This window comes from Hibiscus syriacus, unplaced genomic scaffold (assembly GCF_006381635.1).
Source record: "Hibiscus syriacus cultivar Baekdansim isolate YM2019G1 unplaced genomic scaffold, ASM638163v2 tig00112285_pilon, whole genome shotgun sequence".
NCBI lineage: Eukaryota > Viridiplantae > Streptophyta > Magnoliopsida > Malvales > Malvaceae > Hibiscus > Hibiscus syriacus.
The window spans coordinates 1,039,843-1,065,704 of record NW_024063293.1 but is presented as its reverse complement, the minus strand read 5'-3'; the positions used below and the strand labels follow the sequence as shown (position 1 = coordinate 1,065,704).

General features: G+C 34.7%; 3 protein-coding genes and 1 long non-coding RNA gene across 4 annotated transcripts; 3 read left to right on the top strand and 1 right to left on the bottom strand.

The window, feature by feature from the left end:
• The first annotated feature begins 250 nt into the window (after nucleotides 1-250).
• LOC120177323 lies at nucleotides 251-602 on the top strand. Its single transcript, XR_005521400.1, has 3 exons — nucleotides 251-289; nucleotides 375-448; nucleotides 588-602. It is a non-coding gene; the product is annotated as an uncharacterized LOC120177323 (long non-coding RNA).
• Nucleotides 603-10,301: 9,699 nt separating this feature from the next.
• LOC120177344 (homeobox-DDT domain protein RLT3-like) lies at nucleotides 10,302-19,218 on the top strand. Its single transcript, XM_039183524.1, has 17 exons — nucleotides 10,302-10,402; nucleotides 10,644-11,015; nucleotides 11,606-11,667; nucleotides 11,834-12,073; nucleotides 12,264-12,326; nucleotides 12,419-12,635; nucleotides 12,772-12,872; nucleotides 12,993-13,079; nucleotides 13,182-13,313; nucleotides 14,099-14,239; nucleotides 14,381-14,503; nucleotides 14,650-15,090; nucleotides 15,470-15,886; nucleotides 16,144-16,758; nucleotides 17,420-17,524; nucleotides 17,628-17,853; nucleotides 18,906-19,218. Exons 1-17 carry the CDS (start codon nucleotides 10,351-10,353, stop codon nucleotides 18,923-18,925), a joined length of 3,414 nt encoding a protein of 1,137 aa, XP_039039455.1. The 5' UTR covers nucleotides 10,302-10,350; the 3' UTR covers nucleotides 18,926-19,218.
• Nucleotides 19,219-19,758: 540 nt separating this feature from the next.
• LOC120177343 lies at nucleotides 19,759-20,960 on the top strand. The gene is made up of 5 exons (XM_039183523.1): nucleotides 19,759-20,014; nucleotides 20,154-20,229; nucleotides 20,312-20,538; nucleotides 20,624-20,696; nucleotides 20,777-20,960. Exons 1-5 carry the CDS (start codon nucleotides 19,889-19,891, stop codon nucleotides 20,929-20,931), a joined length of 657 nt encoding a protein of 218 aa, XP_039039454.1. The 5' UTR covers nucleotides 19,759-19,888; the 3' UTR covers nucleotides 20,932-20,960.
• Nucleotides 20,961-21,190: 230 nt separating this feature from the next.
• On the bottom strand, nucleotides 21,191-24,323 carry LOC120177208. The gene is made up of 6 exons (XM_039183428.1): nucleotides 24,122-24,323; nucleotides 23,975-24,006; nucleotides 23,657-23,803; nucleotides 23,139-23,189; nucleotides 21,633-21,697; nucleotides 21,191-21,542 (listed from the first exon to the last, which is right to left on the bottom strand). The coding sequence occupies exons 1-6, from the start codon at nucleotides 24,193-24,195 to the stop codon at nucleotides 21,441-21,443; spliced, it is 471 nt and encodes a 156-aa protein (XP_039039359.1). The 5' UTR covers nucleotides 24,196-24,323; the 3' UTR covers nucleotides 21,191-21,440.
• Between the last annotated feature and the right edge of the window lie 1,539 nt (nucleotides 24,324-25,862).

Sequence of the window (25,862 nt, the reverse complement as noted above, 5' to 3'; positions counted from 1 at the left end):
CGAAGATCCAACACCAGTCGATTCCTCATTATTTGTTTCTTCTTCCTCTTGAGAAGTTCGAACAATCCGTAAATCACTTAATTTTTTCCTATGCATAATATCTGCAATAAACAAACAACAATTTAGTGAAAATTAATTACCCTGACAACAAGGATCATCATGGGCACAACCATATACAGGAGACATCTTTGTGTATGTAAATTTCAATTCTTTCACTTGATTTCAACTTTTATTTGATTTCAACCATATAGATGTCTCAGCCATCTCGTGTTGTTATCATCTTCTGCAAGTAAATTTCAGTTCTTTCACTTGATTTCAACTATTATAAGGGTTTTCTCTCTCTTTTAAATGTTTTTTATTATTATTAAAATAAGGATGAATGGTATAGACTATGAGGAGATCAAAGTACATATCTCAAAGGGTCATCATTTAACTTCTGAATTTGCAGGTATTCTTTAATTTGTTATTAATTTTCCATTCGAATTATGATCAATTAAATTAGTGTTATGAAAAGATTTTATAAATTACACTCTTATAGGAAAGTAGATGTAATATGTTCAATTTTTATTCTTCTGGTTTTGTTACAGAAATAAATCCCATGATAGGAAAGTAGATATAATAACATGTTCAATTTTTATAGGAAAGTAGATATAATATGTTCAATTTTTATTCCTCTGATCTATCTTGCTTGCGCATTTCCTGGAGTTGTAGACCATTGTTAAGTACACTGGTGTTCTCTTTCGACTTAAATTCTATGTTACTTTCTATTTCGCTTATTTATTAGATTTCCTTGCCCTGTTCTGTGTACTATTATTTATTTACATGCTACATCACTGTTTTCACATGGATATATAGTTGAATAATTTAAGCGTTATGTTCATGGTTTGTGTCATATGGGTGTTAATGCTTGAAAGATCTTGTGAGACAAACAACTTACTTGATGATACCTATGCACTCTATTTTACAGTTTTATCTAAACTTTGTGATGTTCTAATCAAAGGTTTATCAATATATTTCTGTAGATTTCATATTTTGTTTGAATCTGCAACCCAAATTGCTAACAAATTTTCTTGTCCTGTTTAAGGTATCCAGCTGATGTTTTAAGAAGTAGGATACATTCGGGTACAATGAAAATGGGGTGCAATGAAAACGACTAATCTAATGCAAAATAGGTAAAGTCCATTTGGTATAGTAGTTAGTCCATGCATTCTTGAATCAAAAACAAGCATTTTCATCAAAAAAAAGCAATAGCTTGAATCAAAAACAAACATTTCCAGTAACCGAGATCTTATTCCCAAACCAAATGGCATTCAAAGCAAACAACGTCAAACGAAATGGGTTTCTATGACATACCTAATGGTCGACAGTTGGTGACGGGACTGGCGACGATGACATGATGCGGCGCTTGTGGCTACGACGGCGTGATGCAGAGTTGATTTTCACAGTAATATGGTATTGAAAGGAAGAAGCAAGTACGAATAAAATTAGGGATTTGGATCCCGATATGTTGAAGTAGTATTCAGTAGCGACATTGTTTTAAGAAAACGCCACTAGGTTATATGACAATTGCAGCGTTTGGTATTAAAACGCCACTAAATTGTGAAAATTGCGGAGTTTTGTTCTTTTTCCATGTTGAATTGAAACACCTATTTATTTGTCTTGGAGTTGTTTCTTTTGGAGCCTTGGAGTTCTTTTCCTTTTTTTTATGAATGAAAAGGTGTTGGATTCAAATGCCAATAGTATCAAGAATTAGATCGTTTTTAATACATTTTGATTCATAAAAAAATAAATAGATAAGGAATAAAAACATTTTGGTTCGTCAAAAATAAATAAAAAAAGGATTACAAAGCACAATGAGAGTGTATGCTCAATCTGGTTTGCCCTATGTTAACTTAATGAGCTTTGAGGGTCGGGGATATTGTAAGTATTGCATGCTTCGTTGAGCATTAATCCAATTGATGACTGAAATGTCTAGTTGCAGATTTGTCCAGCAATTAACGATGGAGATATCATCCTCTTCTCCGATGTTGGGATAAAAGTTCCGTTAACATTAGTATATCATCATCTTCTCCAATGTTGGGATAAAAGTTTCGTTAACATTAGTTTATCAGCGTGCCATCCATCGGTTTGCTCCGGAGCTTGGCATGACTTTGGTGAGCCCTCTTGTGGTCACTTGAAGGAATGCCTCTGGTGATCTCTCTTGTGGTCACTTGAAGGAACCCCAATTGCCTCTTTAAAAATCAGCTCCAAGAAACCAGGCTGCATTAACAATTTCGCTTGCTTTTTGAAGCTCTTTTTCATTTGTTTGGTTCCATAAATTCCATAGAAGGATGACCAACATTGAAAGGTCCCTCTCGGTCCAGCAAAACAGCAACGCCTTGGAACCAATTTTAACGGCTATCAAATCTGACAAGTCTGCTACTATTCTGGTAAATAAGTTTTATAATTGGAATGCTTGCACCACTATGACTTTTCCTTCAATGATATAATTTGGGTCTTATGGAGAAAAGACTTAAAGTTTTCTGTTATTCATGTCTCTGAACAAAGCATAACTATTAAAGGTCTTCACCTTGGCCTTCCCATTATTATTACTGTTGTGTATGACAGTAATGATGACAGAACCAGAAGAATCTTGTGGCAACAACTTCATAACTTGGATAGAACAATTGGTAATTATCCTTGGATCCTGGGGGGATTTTAATGTTATCCTAAACTCAAATGAAAGGTCTGACTTTGATCTGTTGGGTCCTTGTAATTCTTCTGCTATGAGTGATTTCAAAGAAACTATAACTGACCTTAATCTCATTGATCACCCTTATTTTGGGCCTTCTTTCACTTGAAGTAACAAGCAACAACTCACCTTCCTAGCTAAGAAACTTGATAGAGTTCTTGTCAACCAGAACTGGATGAATTCCTTCCCTTTTTCTCATGTTGAGTTTTTTCCCCCTGGCACCTCTGACCACTGTCTTGCTATCCTTTGGCTTTACAAAGAGGTTCAAGCTACTCAGCCTAAACCCTTTAAATTTTTCAATTTCTGGATACATGACCCTAAATTCTTGAATATTGTTAAAAACTCGTGGCAATGTCCTGCTTTTGGCAATCCTATGCAGATCCTTTTTTCTAAGCTGAAGAGACTTAAACCTCACCTTAAGAATCTTAACCAGTCTTTCTACAGTGATCTGTCTGACCGGGTAAAGAAGAAAAGAACAGATCTTGAACTACAGCAAATTAAAACTCTTAGAGGGCAAGTTGTTATTGAAGAGGAACTCAAATTGCAAAATGAATTAATGACTCTTGAAAATGCTGAAAATATGTTCTTAAAGTAAAAAGCCAAGGTTCAATGGCTTAAGGAGGGTGATAAATGCACTAAGTTTTTTCACTCTGTTGATGCTTTTAAAAAGAAAATGGACACTATCAGAATTTTGTTTGATGAGAAAGGAAACAGATTAGAGACTTTTGATGAAATGTCCTCTGAAGTCATTGACTTCTTCTCAAATCTGCTTGGTTCCCCTGACCTTAATGTTAACCCTCCATATCCTCATCTCTTAAAAGACCTGCTTCGATCATCCTTACCTTCTGATTCCACTGCTGAACTTATAAAAAATGTCTCTAATGAGGAAATCAAAGAAGTTTTCTTCATCCAAGGGAATGACAAAGCCCCTGGCCCTGATGGGTACTCTCCTTTATTCTTCAAAAAGTCCTGGCCTATTATTACTGAAGACATTACTGCTGCCATAAAACAGTTCTTACAGGATTATTTCTTGCTTCCTACTTTTAATGCCACAACTATAGCATTGGTCCCAAAAATTCCAAATCCAAGTAAGGTCAAAGACTTCAGACCCATTTCATGCTGCTCTGTGGTTTACAAAGCTATTTCTAAGATCCTTGTCAGCAGGCTTTCTAGATTTTTTCCTGACTTAATCACTCTCAACCAAACTGTATTTATCAAAGGTAGAAATATTGTTCATAATACCCTCTTGGCTCAGGAACTTTTCAAAGGCTATAACAGGAATTGTATTTCTCCTAGATGCTCCTTGAAAATTAATCTTCACAAAGCATTTGACTCTCTAAATTGGGATTTTATCATTGCTATCTTAAAAGCTCTTGAGCTTCCTCATGTTTCATTAATTGGATTAAAATATGTTTTTCAACTGCAAGCTACTCCATCTCTTTTAATGGGAGTTTAATTGGTCATTTCAAAGGTGCAAGAGGAGTTAGGCAAGGAGACCCCCTTTCTCCTTTCCTATTTGTTCTCTCAATGAATATTCTTTCAAGACTTCTCAACCTAACTACTGCTAAAGGAACTTTTGGTTACCATCCTAAATGCAAAAGAATTGCTCTTACTCACCTCTCTTTTGCTGATGACCTTTTAATATTTTGCAAAGGGTCAGTTGATTCTGTTATTGGTGTTACTACTGTCCTTGATCTTTTTTATGAAATGTCTGGGTTAAGCCTTAATGCTTCTAAATGTGATCTGTTTGCTACTGGAATTTCCTCTGTTGATCTTGAAAAAATCAAACAGATTAATGGCTTTAAGGTTAGTAGACTTCATGTTCGTTACTTAGGCATTCCCTTGGTAACTAGGAAAATTTCTGAAAAAGACTGCTCCTCTCTCATTGATAACATTAAAGCTAAACTACAATTTTGGTCTGGAAGATCTCTCAGTTATGCTGGTAGATTGGATTTAATCTGAGCAGTGTTATTTAGCATTGCTAACTATTGATGCAGACAACTTAATCTTCCTTCCTCTGTTATTAAAAAGATTGAACAACTCTGTTCAAGGTTCTTCTAGAAAGGGACTGACAAATCAGCTGCTGGTGCTAGGGTGAATTGGCAGAAAATTTGTCTCCCTAAATCTGAAGGGGGTATTGGCCTCAAGGACTTAAGATCATGGAACAAGGCATGTTTGATGCTTCTTATAAAACACATTCTGGCAGCTGAAGGTTCTTTATGGGTGGCATGGCTTAGGAACTACATTTTCAATGAGACCAGAAGCTCTTTCATCTTTGCTGCCTTCTACGACAGAAGTCAAAGAAATCTAGAATGTCATCAGAGTAAAGACTCCTAAGGTCCCATTGCATAAGCTGCTATGGTTTCCCCTCCATATCCCCAAACACAACTTAATTACTTGGATGGTTTTCCTCGATAGACTTCCTACAAAAGCAAGGTTACAACGCATGGGACTTCTTAACGACTGCCATTGTGTTTTCTGTGGTGCTGCCATGGAAACAAGGAACCATCTTTTCTTTGAATGTCCCACTGCTCGTTCTTTATGGACTGTTGTTTTCTCTCTTAACGGGTTGCAGAACCATCTTTTATCTTGGAATGAACTCCTTACTTGGGCTACTGTTATATGGAAGGGTAAATCTCTCATCACCTACATCTTTAAGCTTGTTTTTAATGCCCTTATTTACACTCTATGGGAAGAAATAAACAAAAGTATATTTCAAGAACGTTCAAGGACTATTGAAGATCTGATTCAAGTCATTAAGGAAACGGTTGGTTTACAATTAAGGGGTAGAAACCTTAATAGATTAGATACTGTTAATATTACTCTTTGTAATAATTGGGGTATTATTTGATTGCTGTTATTTTTTGTATGTAGCAATCCTTGTATCTTGAACTCTATTTTTGTAGCATCTATTGCTCTTTGGGTAATAATATGATTTAATTATCCAAAAAAAAAAAATCTTTGGCCATGAATCAGTATTTTAGCGTATAAAGAGGAGTCTCCCACTCTTGATCGGACATCGGGTAGATCCCCCGAACCCAGTTGTGCAATCGCCAGATATTAAGCTCAATGGAAAGTTCTAATCTATCTCTAAAAGGGTGCGTTTGGTTCACGGAAGTGGGAATGTAAGATTACCAGGGAATAGGATTACTGAGAATGTTGTATTTTGTGTTTGGTTGGCTTAGTAGGAATGTAAGATTACCGTGTTTGATTAAAGGAATAAAAGATTATTGGAATGTATATTTGACCAAATTGTCCTTATTATATATTTATTTTTTAACAAGTTAGAAAATATTTATATATTTTCTTTAAAAAATTTAAATTCATAAAATTTATATAATTTTTTTTACAAAATTGAAAATATAAAAAAGGTTTAATGAAAGGGTAAAATTTTATTTTAACCCCTGAACTTCATATAAAATTTTAATTATAGACTTTTCTGTAAATCTAAAATAGTTTAAGGATAAATTTGTAATTGAACCTTCGTAGAATTTTTTATTATTCAATGACAGAAGAAGGATATTTTTAAAAGAAAAAAATTAAGGGCATTTTAGTCCAAAACGCCAGTAATCCAACAATACCTAAGGAAAGGGAGGTAATGACATTCCCGGTAATATACCAAAAAATTCACTATTGGTAATCTTACATTACCCGGGAATGGGATTCCTGAGATAACCAAACGAAGGAATGTGGATTTCATTCCCATGGAAATCCCACATTCCCCAATCCAAACGCCTCTTAAGTGTTCATAGCTCCACCTCTACACTTGTAGCACGTGGAATGCGTCGATAGGAACCGATAATCCAGTTCCCAATGTGGCCATTTATGCTTCAGCCCTGGCATGCCAATGGAGGACGCTTCAGTGCTGAATTTCATTTAGAGATGGATGGAGGGGTGTTGAGGATGGGATGCCTCTGAAAATTTTAAATGTTTATATAATTTAACTATTTTTTTAATATTATTTATTGATAACCCAATTTTAAAAATTTTATTTTTATATAACTTTCTAAATTCTACCTTTTCATAAAATCATATATTGGTACACTGGTGCATCTCGTTAAAATGTAACAAAGGAGCGAATATAATAGATTCTAGAGTATACTATATGTTTAGTATATAAACTATCATTTTTGATCCATTTTAATACCAAAACTTTCCTCTCTTTTTTTTTTCAAAATCATACCTAACGTTTAATTTTTGTTTCATTTTAGTACCTCGACGTTAATAATTTAACGGACGAAATTGTCGATCGCTACGTCCACAGTCGTCATTCATTGCATATGTAGGTCAATGAAGCCTAAACTTTTCAATATGTACCTTTCAACCCCCTTAATGTGAATACAACCTACGTTTCACCGAGAAAAGCCTCAAACTCCCCAAATTGACGATAGACTATTATATTTCTTTATCCTTCAATATACATGGTCCATCGTCCAATAGGCCTAAAACTGGACTATGTTGGTTGACCTCGTCAATCTCACGTGGTCCCCGTTTGTATTGATTGTCCGTCCATCAGAGTTATGCCAAGTTAGCCCTTCCGTTAAGTTTTTAATAGCAGATACTAAAATGAAACAAAAACTAAATTTTACATATGATTTAAAATATTAAAAATTTAAGTACTAAATCAAACTAAAAATGATAATTTAAATATTGAACGCATAATTTATCATAGATTTTATACAAATAAGTGGCAATAGAGAAAACAACTCAGCAACTCCTTCTGTTGCTCTCAGTATAATTTAACAGTTGGTCACAAATTTCTTAAAAACGAATGAATTTCTGTACCATCCGGATTTGTAATGCATATCTCCATAGAAATAATTTATGGACCACTACCGACTACCACGACCGATCAAACGGAAAACGATCGACCACCACATTCAATCAAACGATCCATTTAAGAGATTTTTAGGAATTCAAAACCCTAAACCAAAATCTTTCATTTATATTGTTTTTAGGCGTTCGATCGGTTGCAAAAGTATGTGGCTCTGGTCGTGGTTGGTTGGTCGGTCACACATCGTTGGGTGTTCAATCGATTGACCGCGTTTGTGACGGCCGACGGTGGCAAAGAGATTAAAATTAATGTTTTAAAAGTTTTTAGTTTTTTAAAATTTGAATTTTTTTAGTGATTTTGGAAAAGAGCATATTTTTTACTTTTTATTTTAAATAAAAATTCTCAAAATTACATGTTGATGTGCCCCAAAATTGCAATTGGACTTGGCGGAGTTCACTACTTGTGAGGGATCAGGCTGCTGCTGTTGGAGGGTAGCTTGGTGGCTCGTTTTTCCTCGGTTGGCCTTGTGTGAGAGGAAATTAGGCTGAGGGAGAGGAAGGTTCGCTAGGATAGACTGGTATGGCATTCGAGTCATATTCCCAGGAATTCAGTCATTGTGTGGAAGGTTGTTCTTGATAGGCTCCCCACCAAGTGTAGGCTCCATGACTTTGGGATGCAAGTGGATGCGCTTTGTGTTTTGTGCAAGAATGACCTGGAAACTCGAGATCACTTATTCTTCCATTGTGATTTTTTTCTAGGCAGATTTGGGTGAATGTTCTACGATTATGCCAGCTATATAAAGGGGCATTGAGTTGGGGGTCAGACCTTGCTTGGGCAAGTGGTTGCTTGAAAAAGAGATCTCTTGTGTTCCTAAAGTTGGCTTGGAATAGTTCGATTGCATCGATATGACGTGAAAGGAATGGCAGACTATTTAGCAGTCTGAAGCACACTCTTTTTGAAGTCTTTGCGCGTGTCGAGGAAACTGTTGCGCTCAAATTGAGGGGTAAGTTGCGTAATCGGATAGGGGCTGTTAGGGAGCAGATTTGTTTATGTTGGGGTCTTCAGGTTAGTGTTTTGCTGGGATTTTGTTTGAATATTCGAGTTTACTCAATTGTTTTACAATATAAAACCATATTCATTCAAAAAACAATTCTCAAAACGTGACACATATCACTTAACAAAGATTTTTAATGGTGGTTAACGTCTGGGCACTTAAACATGTAACGTTGAAAATATTATACACCTATTTTAATGAAAAATTCTTTAGGCATTAAATTATATTTCGAGTTATAGTTTATACACTTATTTTTGTATTAAGCTTTTTTTCAATAATTTCTAATTAGCAGAGGGGTAAGAGAAATTTTATCCTTAATGGATAATGAACTTATAACCTAAGAAAAATAAAGTATGAACTAAACACTTTTAACCACTTGTTCTAGATATTATTGACTAATAGAATCATTTTCTAGTTAGTTCAGTCATAATATCTAATTTTTTGGTTTTATTAAAATTTAATTTTTGGCATGAATCAAATTACCTTAATGATTAAAGAAATTGTTTTTATTTCTAGAGGTCATAAGTTCGAGTACCAACGACTGTGAGGATGATTGAGCGTTCATTATTGAATGGATGAAAGTACTTACAAAGGATACTGCTTTGTAATTATATTAGTTTAATAAAAAATGTCGATTTTGACTCTTTGGTGTTTAAATTTTTTTAACTTTATTTAATCTGAACCTATATGTTTGTTACCTCTACGATTAAAATTATATATTTTAAAATAATTTAAGAGGATTATAAAATAATAATTATTTAAAATTTTCTTAATATCTTGATAATACTCTCTATAAATATAAATATTTAAATTTAAAATTTTAGAAAATAATAAATACTAATTTCGCGGCTTAGGTTGTTTGATGAGTTCCAAAATTACAATTAAGAAGAAAAAAAAATCTCAATACAACTGAAAGGCCAAGGAAGTGGGTTTTGGCGTGGGCCTAACAGGCCTCAGCTGGTGGTGCTAGCTCTGCGTGGGGCTGAACAAGCGACGGAGCCGAATAGTTAGAGACACAGGAGGGAGGGAGAGAGCAGATATTTTTTTTATGAAAAAAGTAAAAGTTAAAAATCCACCCAAAAATATATGAGCAAATTATTTATTAATTAAAAGGAAAAAACTGAAAAAGATGATAAAACCCAAAACCCTACTGGCTTTTTCTAAAATCTCTGGCAGTCATTCAGCTCTCAACTCCGACCTTCCCCATTTCTTGCAGCTTTATCTTCTTCAATTTGTATATCTTTCTCTCTGTCACATTCCCTGCCTTCTAAGTAATTGTCCCCTTCTTCTTCTTCTTCTTCTTCTTCTTCTTCTTCTTAATGTCAGCTTTATGTTTGTAATTTTGTGTTTATTAGCTATAATTCTACTGGACAACCCACTTGAGCTTTTCCACTTCACTGTTTTCTCTTCTATCTTTGGTTCTTTTAGAGGGACTCGAATTTGGAAGCTATTTTGTTTCCAGGGAAATGGTGTTTTTCTTTTTCTTTTCTTCGTTTTTCTGATGATGGTTACATCGAGAATCTTCAATTTGTCCTTTTTACATGTTTTTATTTACGATGATAATACTCAGTATCTGCTTCTGGTGGTGGAACACTTTACTCCTTTTCTACTCTTATCGTCTCCTTTGGTTGTGGTGGAGGGGGTATTTTTGTTTTACTTTATTCTGTTATTGAATGACTATTCTTTGATACTTTTTTTTGGAATTCGCAGTATGTTTACTTTGGCTCGAGTTTCCAGCTTTTTTGGAACTTGAATGTAATCAGCTTGAAGGCTAGGAGAACGTGGTTGGAAATGAAGAGGAAATCGCAATTTCAACTTGTTGAACTTGAGGACTTATATAAAGGTTCTTTTGGCTCTGGATATTTTTCTTTTTTAGTATTGAAGGTTAAAAATGCTGTTTGTATAGTTAAGTTTTCAATCAGACAGTTTAAGTTTGTTTCTTAAAGTATATTCTAAATTTAAGCTAAAATCCTTCTTTTAAAGTCTGACTTAGATTAAAAATTGATTTTCATCAATAATTTCAGCTGCCTGATACTTATACATGATTACTCATCCCTATTTTTTCTTCTAATCATGTGAAGCAGAAAAAATATATCCTACGCAGGAGGAGATGGATGGCTATGCTGTGTCTTTAGGACTAACTCTGAAGCAGGTTCAGCAATGGTTTATCTATAAGAGGAAAAGGGAGAAAAGAACTATTTTACCTATTCGTTCGATGAAAAAATCCTCTGCTTCTACAAAAACGAATGCCACAGGCATGTTTTCTGCTAGTGAGAATCATAAAAGCACTTCTTCAGTTGGGGCAAATGGCTTCAGCAAGAAAAAGAAGAAAATGCTTCTTCCTCAGGATTTGTTGCCTGCTCAGTACATTCTAAAGAAGGTATTTCGCAAGGATGGTCCTCCGCTTGGTGTGGAATTCGACTCTCTTCCTTCCCAGGCCTTTTTCCACTACGAAGGTATGCTACTGGAAGCTTGTAGCCTTGTAGCCCTAGCGGGTTATTAGATGCTATTAACTATTATTGTTATTTTCCTTAAAGAAGGTCTTCATCTATTTGGTGCGGTAATCAAAATTATGTTGGAAACCTTATTCCATTTACTGTGCTCATCCAATGAGATTTTTCAAGGTTTCTGTGTTGCTATTTGCTAAGATAAAAATATAATTTTCTTTGTTATTGCTGTAAATATAACTGATGAAATGCATTCCTAACTACTGAATATTTTTAAGTTTATATTTTTCTTATTGTTTCTGTTTTTATCTCAATCTATATAGCTTAGACTTGGGAGCAAGTTTCTGGCATATGGGTTTTTTTATCCAACATTGGTGTATTTCAATTTTTTTAAGTTTCTATCTAGAAGGTAAAGATTCCATATACTGTTTACTTCAATTACATGTTGGATAAGTATCTGACAAGGGTACTTGACCTAACACCGAGGGTCGGAATAAACAGAGCTTGTTACAATTTGATTTTTTCCTTTTCTTTGATTCTTGGTTGTTCTCTCTGTATTTTGATGATTTTATGGACTTACTCGTAATTACTATATTTAGGTTCTAAAGAGTCTCATCCTGCTGATCAAGAGTGCAGAAGAAGAGCAGCCAAAAAGGGAAAGGTGTGAAGAATGTTTTCAAGATGTTCATCTCATATTCCTACTTCTGTTTTCTTATTTGTTTTACTTTCTTCTTATATTTAAGGTTTTGGAGTTGTTTTCAAGATGTTCATCTCCAATTCCTACTTTTGTTTTCTTATTTGTTTTACTTTTGCTTCTTGTAATTAAGGTTTTTGAGTTTACTTCCTTGGACCATCAGAACAACAGTAATGAGAAAGCTCCAGTGAAGAAACATGGCATTGGAAAAGGCTTGATGACAGCTTGGAGGGTTGTGAACCCCAAGGGTGGAAAAATTACTACTGGAGTTGATTTTTCTAATAGAGAAATTGGTGCTCCTTTTCAAACTAGTCCTGCAGTACAAAGACAACCACCCCGGAACAAAAGACGGCAGCCTTTAGTATCTCAAATGGTTAGCTATCAAATTATTTAAATCACAAGATTTCATGTTGACTTCTTTCTTTTAATGTTCTTAGGAAGCCTTTTATTTATTTTTAATTATTCCCAAAAAACTCAGTGGTTATGCTTTTGATTGATCATTTTCTATGTTTTTCTTAATGGTCTTAAGTCAAAAATATGATGACATTAACTTGCAATTTCAGAAACAGAGAAGCTTGGAAAAGAAGTTACAGGAAAAGAAGAGGGCCTTCATTAAGAGGAGAGAGGTATCTATGGTCATATCTATTGCATTTGTGTGTTTTAATTTTAACTTTTGTATAACTGTTGTAATAATGGTCTCTTGCCTGTTTTGTGCCAGGTGCAATCTAACAAAAATGACAATCAGAGGCAACCATGCAAAGAAAAATGTGAACTTGCTTTAGATGGTACTATATCTAATGAACATCTTGATCGTCTCACAATGCTAGTTGATGATGAAGAATTGGAGTTGAGGGAGTTACAAGCTGGACCAAATCCATTAACATGTGTGGATCATCTTAGCGCAAGTGGATTGCTTGGTTGCTCCCTTTGCAAAGGTTGTCTGGCTTAATAGTTTATTATTCTAAGAATACTTGTGCAATTTTTTACATCTTATTTATAATATTTATATGATGTGCATATCTAAGGTAATTTTTTGGAGTTCTGTAAAGAATCTGTTTATGGTTTCCCCAGATTTGCTTGCTAAGTTTCCGCCAAATTCAATTAAGATGAAGCAACCATTCAGTATGCAACCCTGGGATTCATCTCCCGAAACTGTCAAAAAACTGTTTAAGGTGCCTGCTAAGCCTAAAGTTCATTAATGTTGTTCTTCATTCAATATTATGGCAGTACGTTCCCGTTCCTTTATTTTTCTTAATCATGTTGCTTGACTATATTTTGAATTTCTTTTGCAGGTTTTCCATTTCTTGTATACCTATTCAGTAACACTTGACATATGCTCATTTACACTAGATGAGTTTGCTCAAGCATTTCATGATAAGGTTACCACTTATCTGTATTGTACCATATACTTTGAAGTTCTTAACTTGGCTTGTATTGGTTTTCTCTTTTTTGTTTGTCCTAAACATATACATCCATCTCAGGATTCATTGTTACTTGGGAAAATTCACGTTGCCCTTCTCAAGCTTCTTTTATCTGATGTCCAATTGGAGTTGAGTGGTGCATTTTTGTCTCATTTTAGTCTGTCTTGCAAATTTCTTGCTCTTCTTCAATCGGTGAGTAATGATCATGCAGGTTTACATAATTGCTTGCATGTGTATCTGTTTGCTTGCAACTGTTGTTCTCGTGTGGGATATCCTCCTCTGATTTGTTTTATTAATGCGCCGTGTTACTTAAGCAATCTGGTTGGTTGCTGGGGTATGAATATTTAGATTTCTTCCTTTTGATTTGGATAATGTTATTTATCATCCTTTTGAAAAGTGTCAAAGTTGTAGAACAAAAAACAATGGTGGATTCAGTAGTTGTTATTTGACTAGAAAATAGATCCGCTAAAAAGGAAGCACTTATCAGAAAAGATCCATTTTTTAAGGAATTTTTTTGCTCGAGTTTTATTTCACTTAAATAAGCCTTTGGGATATCGATCAAGATTGAGTTGAAGTTGCAAAAGATATTTATGTTGATCAGCATTCAATGACTTGGCTGAGCCTGATATTCTGATTTTGTTCCTGTGCGATGGCTTCAACCATAATACAGCTTAAATGAATCATCAAACTATAGCCCTGTGCATTTTAAGTGGATACGTTTGCCTTAGCATAATACATATATATGCAAAAGAGGAAACAATAATATGGAAAATGCATGTGTTGGTTGTGGAACACATTGATATTGAAATACTTCCTAGAACTGTATATGGATGTATCACTTAAATCTTTGTAAGGATTTTTTTGACGGTTGTAACCTTTCCTAAAAATCCTACGATGTTGAGTATTGAATTGTCAGAAATTATTGGAGGTCTATGTCCTTGCTAAAAAAATGTATGTGATTGTTCTCCCTTTATCAGGTAGAGAACCAAGAGCTTGTGATCGAGTTCTGGAAGACATCCTTGAACCCTCTGACATGGACAGAAATACTACGCCAAATTTTAGTTGCAGCTGGCTTTGGTTCAAAACAAGGTCCATTTCGCAGGGAAGCTCTTAGCAAGGTATGGGTACATTATTTTTATGTATTATACGTATGGCTAGTCTCATGTCCAGACTTCTTTGGAGTTCCTTGTGGCCCAGATATCTTTTGTTATATATGAGATATGTCATTTTTATATTTAATCTTCTTTCCTAAATTACAGGAAATGAACCTCATGGTGAGGTTTGGCCTACAACCTGGTAGTTTAAAGGATGAACTGTTCAAAATTTTGTCAGAAAGAGGAAATAATGGGCTAAAAGTATCAGACTTGGCATTGTCTTTGCCGGTAAGAGTAGGATCTTTATTCATATATATTTAGAAAGTGAAAATTTTCTGCTGCAGAGTGCAAAAGCCATCTAAGTTGAAATCCTCATTGTAGTCGTTATTATGACCTTGATTCAGTGATTGATATTTTGTTTTAATCTTTTGAAGGTTACTGAATTGAATCTGACAAGCTCAACTGAGGAACTTGAAGAAGTAATATGTTCAACTCTTTCAAGTGACATTACTTTATTTGAAAAGATATCATCATCTGCCTATCGTCTGCGATGTAGTTCTGTTGCAAAGGACAGCAACGATTGTCATTCTGATACTGAGGATTCTGGAAGTGTTGATGACTCTGATGACAGCAGTGATGATTCTGAGTGTGACTCAGGAAATTACTATCAAAGGAAAACAAAGCATGATAATCATCGTAAAAGTAAAAATAACATGCTGACAGTCTACACTGAAATTGATGAAAGCCATCCAGGAGACGTGTGGTTGCTAGGACTTATGGAAGGTGAATATTCTGACTTGAGCATTGAAGAGAAGCTCAATGCATTAGTGGCTTTGATTGATCTTCTTAGCGCTGGTTCCAGTATCCGAATGGAGGTAAACCAGTTTCATCTGGCCAAGTTGGCAGCCCCTTCCCATTTCTTTCACGCCTCTTCACCCCAATAAAATTGAAATAAATAAATAAACACATAAAAGATGAAAGATTGAAAAAGCTCCTCTTCTGCTCCCTTGTTTGGTATGTTGCTTATATGTTCACTATTTCTTTATGTATCTTTTTCTCTTTTCTTTTCCTTGAGGACCCATGATCTGTTAGATGATTATTTTTGAAAAATATTTACACCAAATATAAAATACTATTTAGAGGGCTGTAGGTTTTCATTCTTGCTTAAATGTTTCTTGCTTTGCTATGAAATCATGAATTTTTTTAGTTCCATACTTGACAGTTTCTCATTTTAGTCATTATTTTATTTTTCAGAATCCTGGTAAAGCCATTGTTGAGTTTATTCCCAGCATCCCTCACTATGGTTCTGGAGCAAAAATCAAGAGATCATCATCAACCCAACAGAATTTTCCTAGGCCATCTTGGGCCTATGGTGGACAAAGGAAAGGTGGACAAGAACCATACACATCATCAGACTCTCACCCAGTTGACTCATCATCAATTACAAAGTTTTTTGAAAATGAGAAACATTCTACCAGTGGAAAGGATGCAAAACAAACTGAAGTAGGAGTTTATATACACCCAATGCAATCTATATTTTTGGGCTCTGATCGTAGGTACAATAGATACTGGCTTTTCTTGGGCCCTTGTAATGGATATGACCCTGGACATAGGAGGATTTACTTTGAATCTTCTGAAGATGGTCATTGGGAAATCGTAGACACTGAAGAGGTACCCCTCCTGACTTATCATATTGGATGTCCATTTCTTCATTTGTTAGACTACTGGTTAAAATTTAGCTTCTCATTTCTATATTCAGAACATGTCTTTTCATTATAAAGTAAACTCTTTATCCAAAGAAAAGAGACTTAACCTGAAAGAAAATTTGGAGTTCTTTTCAGTTTTCCTTTTGCAGACAATTAAGTTATTGTTCTCGTGTTGATTACTTTTTTATCATTATCACGTGTTTGTCTCTTATCATGGTGCAGGCATTGCGGGCCCTGTTGGTCGTTTTGGATGACAGGGGTAAACGTGAAGCTCATCTTATTGAATCCTTAGAGAAGCGGGAAACTTCACTATGCCAAGAAATGTCAAGCAGACACTTACCTGATGCAGAAATCAGGCATATGCAATCTGATTCACCCGAGATGAATGTAGGAAGAGAAGACAGTTGTTCTCCTGTTTCTGATGTTGACAACCTAATCTTGACAGTGGCCGTGAATGAATCTTTAACCTCATGCGGTGCTATAGTTCTTCATGCTGAGAAGAAGCGAGAAGAACTAAAGAAAATGTGGAGGCGTCTTCAAGAATTTGATGTGTGGATATGGGATTACTTTTACTTGAACCTTAATGCTGTAAAACACAAGAAGCGTTCTTATCTTGACTCGCTTACCAGGTGTGAGTGTTGTCATGATTTGTACTGGAGAGACGAGAAGCATTGTAGAATTTGCCATACCACATTTGAGATTGATTTTGATCTAGAAGAGAAGTATGCCATTCATGTGGCTACGTGCAGAGAGAAAGGAGACAATAGTATTTTTCCAAATTTCAAAGTCCTACCCTCACAGTTGCAGTCGCTGAAAGCTGCAGTCCATGCAATTGAGGTGCATTTCATTTCGTTATTGCCTTGTCTTGCTACCTTTCTTTATAAAACTAAATCATATATTACATTTTCATATGAAAATAAATAACACAGGCCCTTGCCTAAATTCCATACATCCCTATTATATGACATAGTATGCATATGCATGCTCATATTTCTTTTACTGTATTTTTTTTTTGCCAATGACTGTTGGTCAGGGCACATAAAACTCATGCTTTAGTGTCTCATTGGTTTTTTTGGTTTCTTTATATCTTTTGTTAGTTGTACTTAAATATTCAAAAATGACAATGCCAACCCTCTTTACAAGAAAAAAAAATGGGTAATGAAGTATCCGCCCAATTTTTTGTGAAGATTATGGTGAACATAGCTACTAGCTAGTGGATGATTATGATTTACATTTAAGCTATGTAAGGGAGCAAATTGTCTAATGTTTATTAACAAATTATGTATTTTAAAATGTCTGGCTTCAAAAGAAGTCCGTTGCATCTTTACTTTCTTTAGTCGAACATGTGAATATTATGTATAATATATGTAAAATATTTAAAAAGGAGAACAAACTTTATGCAATTATTTTTATTTAATCATTGTCTATTTCTTTTCTTACTTTTTTTTTTTTGATAGAAGATGAGGCCTCGTAAAAACCCCCTTTACTTTTTGTGCAGTCATTTATGCCTAAAGATGCTTTAGTGGGTGCTTGGACAAAGTCTGCTCACAGATTGTGGGTCAAACGGTTACGACGGGCATCATCTTTGTCTGAGCTTTTGCAGGTAGTCCTTTGGTAATTACATGCTTAGAGTTCTTGAAGTTGAGTGGTAAATTTTTTATACTGACACTAATTGTAAAATGGACCATCTCAAATCATGTTTGCAGGTAGTTGCTGATTTTGTCACAGCAATTAATGAGAATTGGTTGAGTCAATGCCACCATATTGAACAAGGGGGTTGTACTGTTATTGAAGAAATCATAGCATTCTTTCCAACAATGCCCCAAACATCATCTGCACTTGCACTCTGGTTGGTAAAGTTGGATGAGTTCATTGCATCATATTTGAAGAAGGTTCATTCTGAAAAGGAACCGGGAAATGGGACCAGTTCAGGTAATATTCCTTCTTTATCTACAATTATTTTTACATGTGTGGTGCTCCGGTCATTAAAGTTGGCAAAAATGAGCCCAAGCTCAAAAACCCGAGCCCAAAAGACACGAACTTGAAAATAACTCATGCTCAAATTGGCTTGAACCCAAAAAACTTGAACCTCAAAAGGCCTAAACTCAGAAAAACCCAAACTCAAAACAAACTCGAACTCAAGCCTAACCTGAATCCCAAACCGAGTTTAATACTAAAAATAATTTACCAAATTGTATTTAATTTTTTAAAAGCTTTGATTATTAAATTTATTGTAATATATTTTAATAAATTAGTTATATACTATATATAATTTTACAACAATATTTTTAATAAATTAATTATATATTTTGCATTAATGGTTAAAGTTATAGAAAGTGAGATTACTACTATCACACAAAAGCACAAAAGCTTTATACTATTGTCTATTAGTATTAGTATTTATTTAATTTTTTGTTAATATTTCATTGGCAATATTTTAACTTAAGTAAAAGAACTAAACAACTAATAAAAATAATGAATTTTGATATAGAACATTGAATCCACTATTCTTGTAAATAGTATCAAAACGGATTTATTTATAATTGTATGAATATTTTTGTAAAATTTATATGTTTTGTATATTAAGCATGCATTTAAAATTTGAAAATATTACATATGATATAATGTTTATACAAACCCGAACCTGAACTCGAAAAGACCTGAATCCAAAAAAGCCCGAACTTGAAAAAGAACTGAAACACAAACCAACCCGAGTTCCTCCCAATTGCCACCTCTAAAGTTGAGCATCCTGTTTCTTTCGATTCACTAAATCAATTGTTCTGTTTATATGGATTAAGATTCAATTATGATGTGTAGAATGTGGTCGTTAAGCATTCTAATTTCTCAAGTACAAGTAGTTGATACTTAAGTTTATGAAAGCCACACAGAATCTTTGTACATGCTCTTTCATTCCAGATCCTTTTGCAGATTAGCATCCGTCTTATATTCTAAAATTAATATGTACTTTCTTTGGCTTATTTCAGATAGAAGAGCACCAAAATAATAAAGCTAGCCATTTTCAGAGCTTATACAACATGGGGAGAACATTTGGTTGTACAAGGCATTTGACATCTTCTCTTCAAATTACTGAACCCACCACGGTTATTAATCATTGGGAGCTTCCTTTGATATCGAAGGATGAAAGAAGAAAAACGTACGACTGTACAGAGCAGAATTTTGACCAAAATTTCATTTTTGAGTATTCCTTTGCTTAGGTAATCTGAGCCAATTTAGATTTACAGAGTTAGGTTCATACATATGCAGGGAAATCAAGTTTTTTTTTTTATATATATATATACAAAAACTTGTATGCAATGGCTACTTTAAGTCGGCTAAATGATCACCATTTTCTACCAATCTTTCTTCATGGTAGAGAAGGGAATGTTGCAGGTCCTTGTCTTAGCAGTAAAAATCTCTTTTTGTTGATGTAGACAACATACTTCGTCATTTAATTTGCGGCTATTAAGGAATAATATGGTATCAGCATATGTGGGGCTGAAGGAGATGGGTTAAGCTCCATCTACTTTGTTGAAGGTTGAATGATCTTTGATAATTTAGGTTTATCTTTCTGGCATTTGTACTTGTTAACCATGATACCAACTATTGAGGTTATGGTAAAAGGATCAGAGCAAAAAAAATGTTATTTTCTTGTTTTTCTTTGATTTTTTTTTGGGGTTTAGGACTGTGATTGGGCCACCGTTTGCTACTATTTTCCATCTTTTTTTAAAAGAAGTAATTTCAGTTATAAACAAAACGAAATATTGTACGTTCAGACAAAGAAATTGAGAAAGCAGTGGTGTATATTCTCCTAAACTTTAAGTGGATCAGGAAACTCTTCTCTTATACCAGTTTTCTTCACCTATTGAATGCTCAGTAATGTTTTCTTCCTCTGCCTCGAAATAAACTAAGAAGAAAAAAAGAACCCAGAAATGTTCGTTGACTGAACAATAATTTATCAAATACGAAAATGGCAATATTGGGTGCAAGGCCAATTGGCTTCTCAACCTTTCCGTCGTCTACTTCATATCTCAGTTCCAGTTCCAGTTCCAGTTCCAGACTCGCCTCCTCTTCATTGCCTTCCACACTATCAATGGTACTTTATCGCTACATGCTTCAATTTTGCTTGATTTTTTAATACCTTAGTTTCCCAGCAAATAGTTCAATCATGCAACCATCTTTAAGCATGTGTTACTCAGTAAGTTTGAAGTTCTTAACTTCCTTTTCATCCGCAGGTTGTGGTCGGAAAATCAATTATTTCCCGCGGATGTGTCGCCTGTTCCGCTGTTCAAGAATCTTCTACTCCTACAGGTAGCTTTTCCATTCTTATCTGTGCATGTGAAAATCCTTCTGAACTTAATGTGTTGCTTTTCTGCTATATATATATATATAGTCACTGCTGGAACAAACGCTACTCCTGTGGAAGTAAAACCATCAGCCGCCGCTGGTGGTGGTAGTGATAAGGAGGAAGCGAAGGCAGCAAAGCCCAAACCCGCTGCGAAGGCTCCTGCTAAAGCATTGCCGGAGTTGATGCTGGAGGATGTCATCCCTTCATTGAAAACAATACTGGAAACTCAAGATGATATATCTGAAATTGAACTCACTTTCCAAGACAACAAGGTTTCATTCTGCTCTATTTTCGTTCGAAATCAATCCATATGAAACTTAACTGCTGGGGTTTTTTAACGTCTTCAAACTTGGACAGTTGGAAGGTTCATTCCTGAAGGAGGGCTGTCCCTACTGGTTCTGGGCCTTCTTCCCTGATGGAGTCCTTACAGGTATAATAATTTGGGCAAATTGAAAAGAAGGATTTCCATTACTACAGTAATGATCTGAACATTTTTCTCTATTTGCATAGGTCCAAAAGGATTCTCCTTGTCTTCATATGGCTCAGGAGCAAGCACTGTGGAGCCTTTCCTTGTTGATGAGAAGAAAATTACAGCAAGGCATGTAGTGTTCTGGGTTGAAAAGCGTTTGGCAGCCCAAGGAATTATTCCTGTCTGGAAAGAATGATGTATACCATAAATATATTGCCATGTCACTGTTCATCATCATACAAAAATTTTCACATTCATTTCTTTTAGAAGTAATTATATGTAAATCCTGAAGCTGTAATAAAAGATGGTTAAGAATGGCATTAAAAATCTCATTTCAGCAGCCATTCTCCCTAGAAGCACACATGATAAAAACCTCATTTTACAAGAACAAAAGCTCACATTTAATACGAGAGAGATTCACATTCATCAAAAACAGTACATGTCTCCGACTACTGTCGCATAAAAGGAACACGAATTCCAAAGTAATATAACATTGTATAGCTTACATAGTTCATAACGTTTTCATCTAAATTACATGTCCAAGGAGCAGATGCCCTGGACCATGCTTTACAGTAAAAAAAATCATGTCCCAAATAAGTAACATTTGATCCGAGTACTAATCAACACATACAAAAGGTACTTTAGAGTGCAAATTTCATAAAATACTTCACAAGTCCACATCCGCACAAGCCACACTTTCTGTAGTTAGTGGTCGGTATTGGCATTCCGAATTGAACGACGAAGTTCAGCTAAGAAATCCATCTGTGAACCAGATGAAGGTCCAGTAGTGTTTGTTGGGGACATCATCTGAGGAAAAAAGACAAGATAAATGCACAAGGAAAGAAGCTGCAAGATTTACAAGAAGAAGGGGTGGGGAAGTAGGGGATGGAAGAACACCTGATGGGGAAGTCTGAAATTCTTCCAGGCTGAATCACTACTTCCAGAGTACAGCACTGGCCTTTCTGAAACAAAGAGAACCACAGTAAGACTAAAACCATCTAGTGTGGTCCTTTAACTCAAGAAATGCAGAAGAAACTATCCACCAGTACATGAGAATGGCAACAAGGTCAGTCATGAGGTGAAACAGAGGAAACAGAAAAATAAAATATAAAAACATGAAAGGATGCTAATATGACTAATATGACACTTCCAAAAGCCCCTACAACAGGCAGAGATACGTAGAACTGCTTGCTACCATAAAATCTAAAAGAAATGCAACTTTCAACTCAATGGTAGCCTTCTCTGACATCTTACTATCAATGAAACAGAATAGGATAGGAGCTAGTAGAAATTATTTCAAAAAGATCCCTAACCCATGCCCGGGATGAGGAACCTTTACATATGTTTTAACAACAGAGTTCATACTAAAACGATTATTCATCCACTAGCACAGCTCAATGCTCGCTAGTTTGTGCTACAGCTTGAATTAACTTAAAGCCAAAAATGATCCTCAATATCTTATATTCATCGGATATCTCCAATGATAATGTTGAAAAGCTGACAACCTAGTCGCCTCGGTGCATCAAGTTTGATTTTTTATGTTAGATTTGTTCAAGTATATTAATGTACGTGGAAATTCGACTCCAACCTGACCCGATATAACGTAATTTTCAAATTTTCACACGTTATTTCAAAATAGAAAAAGTCAAATAAAATACTAATTTATTCAATTTAATACCATAAAATAAAAGAACATTTTAATTTAATGTCATAATTCAGTACCTTACCTGCTAATTTTTTTTACATATATTTTTATCAAAAACTAACTAATAATATTTTTTTTAATAGTTCTCGCTAATAATATATAAATATATTAAAAGAGTATTTTTTCCATCCCTAACTAAACTACTGAATTTAATAATATGTCCATTAGAGTTCGTTTGAATGAGACTAATGAACAGCTAACTTTCTATCTGGCAGGTTCTGATTAAAGTAATAGAGACGGACTAGTCTTGGTTTGTGTCTATAATTTAGAAGTTGCTCGACAATATGCCTTGCAAGCTGAGAATGGAGTTTTCTATTAATGTGCAAGGCCTTTATCTAGTAGGGAAGATGTCATTCTCAGGGCAGTTACCATAGTAAAGAAATTGCTTCTTCAAGTCCTATGGCGGAAGGGCAATAGAAACCGACAACGGTGACATAAAGAAGAGTGATTGCAGGGTTAAGCACAATCCAACTTTAGTAAGGCAATCCGTGTTCTCTGTGGATTTAAAGTATGTGATGCCATTATTGACAGTGGGAGTTCAGAAAATTATATCTCAAATTAACTTGCAAACCTCATTTACCATTCTTATCATGTAGATAATGTACCACTACAAGATTTGCTTCCTATAAAGGATCACAAAGCCAATCAAATCAAACATAAAATGGAAAATTTTATAAGTTTTATATTCTTCCACTCACCTGACAAATCAATAGAAGTATCATGGTAGCGATGTAGGACAGCTGCCCAACCTGCATTTGTAGAGAAAAACAATTAATGTATATCCGCCGAATGATTGTGTACATGGATTGTTAAAAAGTTCAAAATTTCAAACAAGGCTAACACTTTTCAAACAACAATAGAAGAGAAAAAAAGTGGATTTGAACCTAAGCCCCACCCCAACTATTCTTTAACCTTCACCACTTAACCAACCAGAGGAAAAGTCATCCGCGAAACTAATTAGGCTTCAGAAAAATACTCCAGAATCTGAACCGATAATAAAGGCACTACCCTAACCAGGAACAAAAGACAAAGAAACCCTTTCCTTTCCAACCATAAGTTGAACAATTCACCTAAATGTAATGATAAGAAAATCAATAGCTCTAACTTCACGTACGTAATGGAATAATCAATGTTGGTGGGATTCAGAAACAAGGGCAGTCTTCTTAATAAAAGTACAAAAAAAATCATTCAAAGTAAGTGTGTAGAGACATCGTACGATTGCTTAAAAGCCGAGAAGCATCACTTCTAGAACAGCCTTCTAAAGGTATTAAAGTAGGACGATGGTGGCCTTCATTCAGGATAGCGCTGCTCCCAGCATCCCCGACAAGATTATTGTTTCTCGATGCGGCACCTAGGTTATTCTCTGAATAATTCCCATAAACATTATTAGTCCAATGAAATCAATCTGCAAAATTTAATTATAACTCAATTTACCAAATCAATTAAAATTTAAAAAATATTTTTAAAAGAATATATGTATATACATAAACCACCGTAAAAGAAGGAATGATCAATAATTGATGAAGAAGCTGACCTCCAGACTTACGGCGGCCGAGAGAACGGTTTCTGCAATTTGGAAGCATAATTAAAAAAAAATAGAGAGAAAGAGACACACACGGAAACGGAAGAGGCCTAAACTAAGGAAATAGGAAAGGAGGGAAATTTAGGGTTAATAAGTTACCGTTGATTAGGAGGAGCGTAGCGTTTGATTACAGGGGCGGCATCGGGTGCGGTGGATGTAGGGTTTTCCAACATCCTCCTCTCCTCTCCTCTCCTCTCTTTTCCTTTGCACCGCCGCGTAAGGATGGCGGATTGCAGATTCCGGAGCTTGATTCGCGATTGCGTCGCGGCTGGTAATTTAAGGCTGACTTTTGGTTCAAAGCGTTTTATTCGATCAACTCCTTACGAAAACGCACCGTTTTCTAAAATTTGCTATTTCTCATTCAACCCAAGAAAAAGGAAAAGTTAGAAACCCATATTTATTGTTTTCTTCTATTTTAATTCCAAATTCAACCATTTATTTTATTAGAAAATATTTAAGAAAGAAAAAAGATGATATTAAGTAGTATTAATTAGAAATGTTCTTATCGAATTTTAATTTTGTTATGTAATATGTTGTAGGTATAAATTTTAAAATTATTTATACTCAACCATTTATAAGATTAAAATTAATTAAATAAATATAAATTAAAATTATTATAAAAATATTGAATATATATCGACCGAATTTTCACTATATATAACATTATTCTAGCTATTAATTTTAAAAATAATAATAAGTGCCGTGACATTTAATAAATTAAAATATAATTTTAATGTAAATTCAAAAATATAAAGTCCATACATGATATTCAAATAAATAACGATGCGAGGTGGGTGAAGAATAGACGAGTACAAAATCATACTCATATTTATCCTCCACCTAGGGGTGTAAACGAGCCGAGTCGAATTCGAGTATTGCTGAGCTCGACTCGACTTGAAAACTCTAAAATTGAGCTCAACTCGACTCGAAAACTCGCGAGCTTAAAATTTTCAAGCTCGACTAGAACTCGAAATCCTGAACTGAAGCTCATGAGCAACTCGAAAAGGCTCGAAATAAAGAAAAACAATTCTTAAACTTAACTCGATTGAAGCCTCAAACTCGAACCTGAACCTTAAATGCATGAAAATCTTAATGTATTCTCTTTAAAAAAATCAATACATAAATATTAATATTTTTAATAATTTTTTTTAAAAAAAATAAAATCTTATATATTATATTTTCGAGCTGCTCACGAGCTTTTCGAGTCGAGTATCAAGTAGCTCGTTTCGGCTCGTTAAGAATTCGAGTCGAGCTCGAGCTCGAGTCGAGTCCATTCGATCCGAGTATTTATCGAGCCTTGATCGAGTCGATCTCGAGTAACTCACGATATGTCTCGTCTCATTTACAGCCCTACCTCCACCAGTTATGAGACTAGTTTTTTTTTTCTTTATCCTCGTTTCACGATCCACAAAATCTATATACATTCTTGTCTAATTAGATAAGGATAAGCATTCCGCCGAGTTGAATAAAAAAATTGATTTACTCGAGTTGATGAGTTTTATTTTATAACATGGAGTTGACTTGAAATTTTTTCGAGTCGAGTCCAATCGAGTCAATTTTTCGAGTTTCTGTTTAAATTTATTTGTAAATATTTATAATATTATAATTTTACTTGATTTCAATTTAAATGGCTTATAACTATATATACAATACAAATATATTTATTCATATTTTTTTCATATGTGATATACATATATCATACAAAGCTGAAAGACTCTGCTTGCCCAATGACTCGAAGGTCGGTAAGTGGATTCTGTGTGAAGTTTGGAGATTCTCTAGTCTCTTGAAAGTCGAAGAAACAAACCATTGTGGCACGCTCTTCTATTGAATCAGAATATAG

Excerpts from the sequence above, each read along its gene's own strand:
- LOC120177343 (XM_039183523.1), top strand. The coding sequence starts at position 19,889 with ATGGCAATATTGGGTGCAAGGCCAATTGGCTTCTCAACCTTTCCGTCG. Across the intron at positions 20,230-20,311 it reads AGAATCTTCTACTCCTACAG|TCACTGCTGGAACAAACGCT; the intron begins GTAGCTTTTCCA and ends ATATATATATAG. Across the intron at positions 20,539-20,623 it reads TCACTTTCCAAGACAACAAG|TTGGAAGGTTCATTCCTGAA; the intron begins GTTTCATTCTGC and ends AAACTTGGACAG.
- LOC120177208 (XM_039183428.1), bottom strand. The coding sequence starts at position 24,195 with ATGTTGGAAAACCCTACATCCACCGCACCCGATGCCGCCCCTGTAATC. Across the intron at positions 23,804-23,974 it reads CGGCCGCCGTAAGTCTGGAG|AGAATAACCTAGGTGCCGCA; the intron begins GTCAGCTTCTTC and ends GGAATTATTCAG. Across the intron at positions 23,190-23,656 it reads TTCTCGGCTTTTAAGCAATC|GTTGGGCAGCTGTCCTACAT; the intron begins GTACGATGTCTC and ends CTACAAATGCAG.
- LOC120177344 (XM_039183524.1), top strand. The coding sequence starts at position 10,351 with ATGAAGAGGAAATCGCAATTTCAACTTGTTGAACTTGAGGACTTATAT. Across the intron at positions 13,080-13,181 it reads CTCAAGCATTTCATGATAAG|GATTCATTGTTACTTGGGAA; the intron begins GTTACCACTTAT and ends CATCCATCTCAG. Across the intron at positions 17,525-17,627 it reads CTTTGTCTGAGCTTTTGCAG|GTAGTTGCTGATTTTGTCAC; the intron begins GTAGTCCTTTGG and ends TCATGTTTGCAG.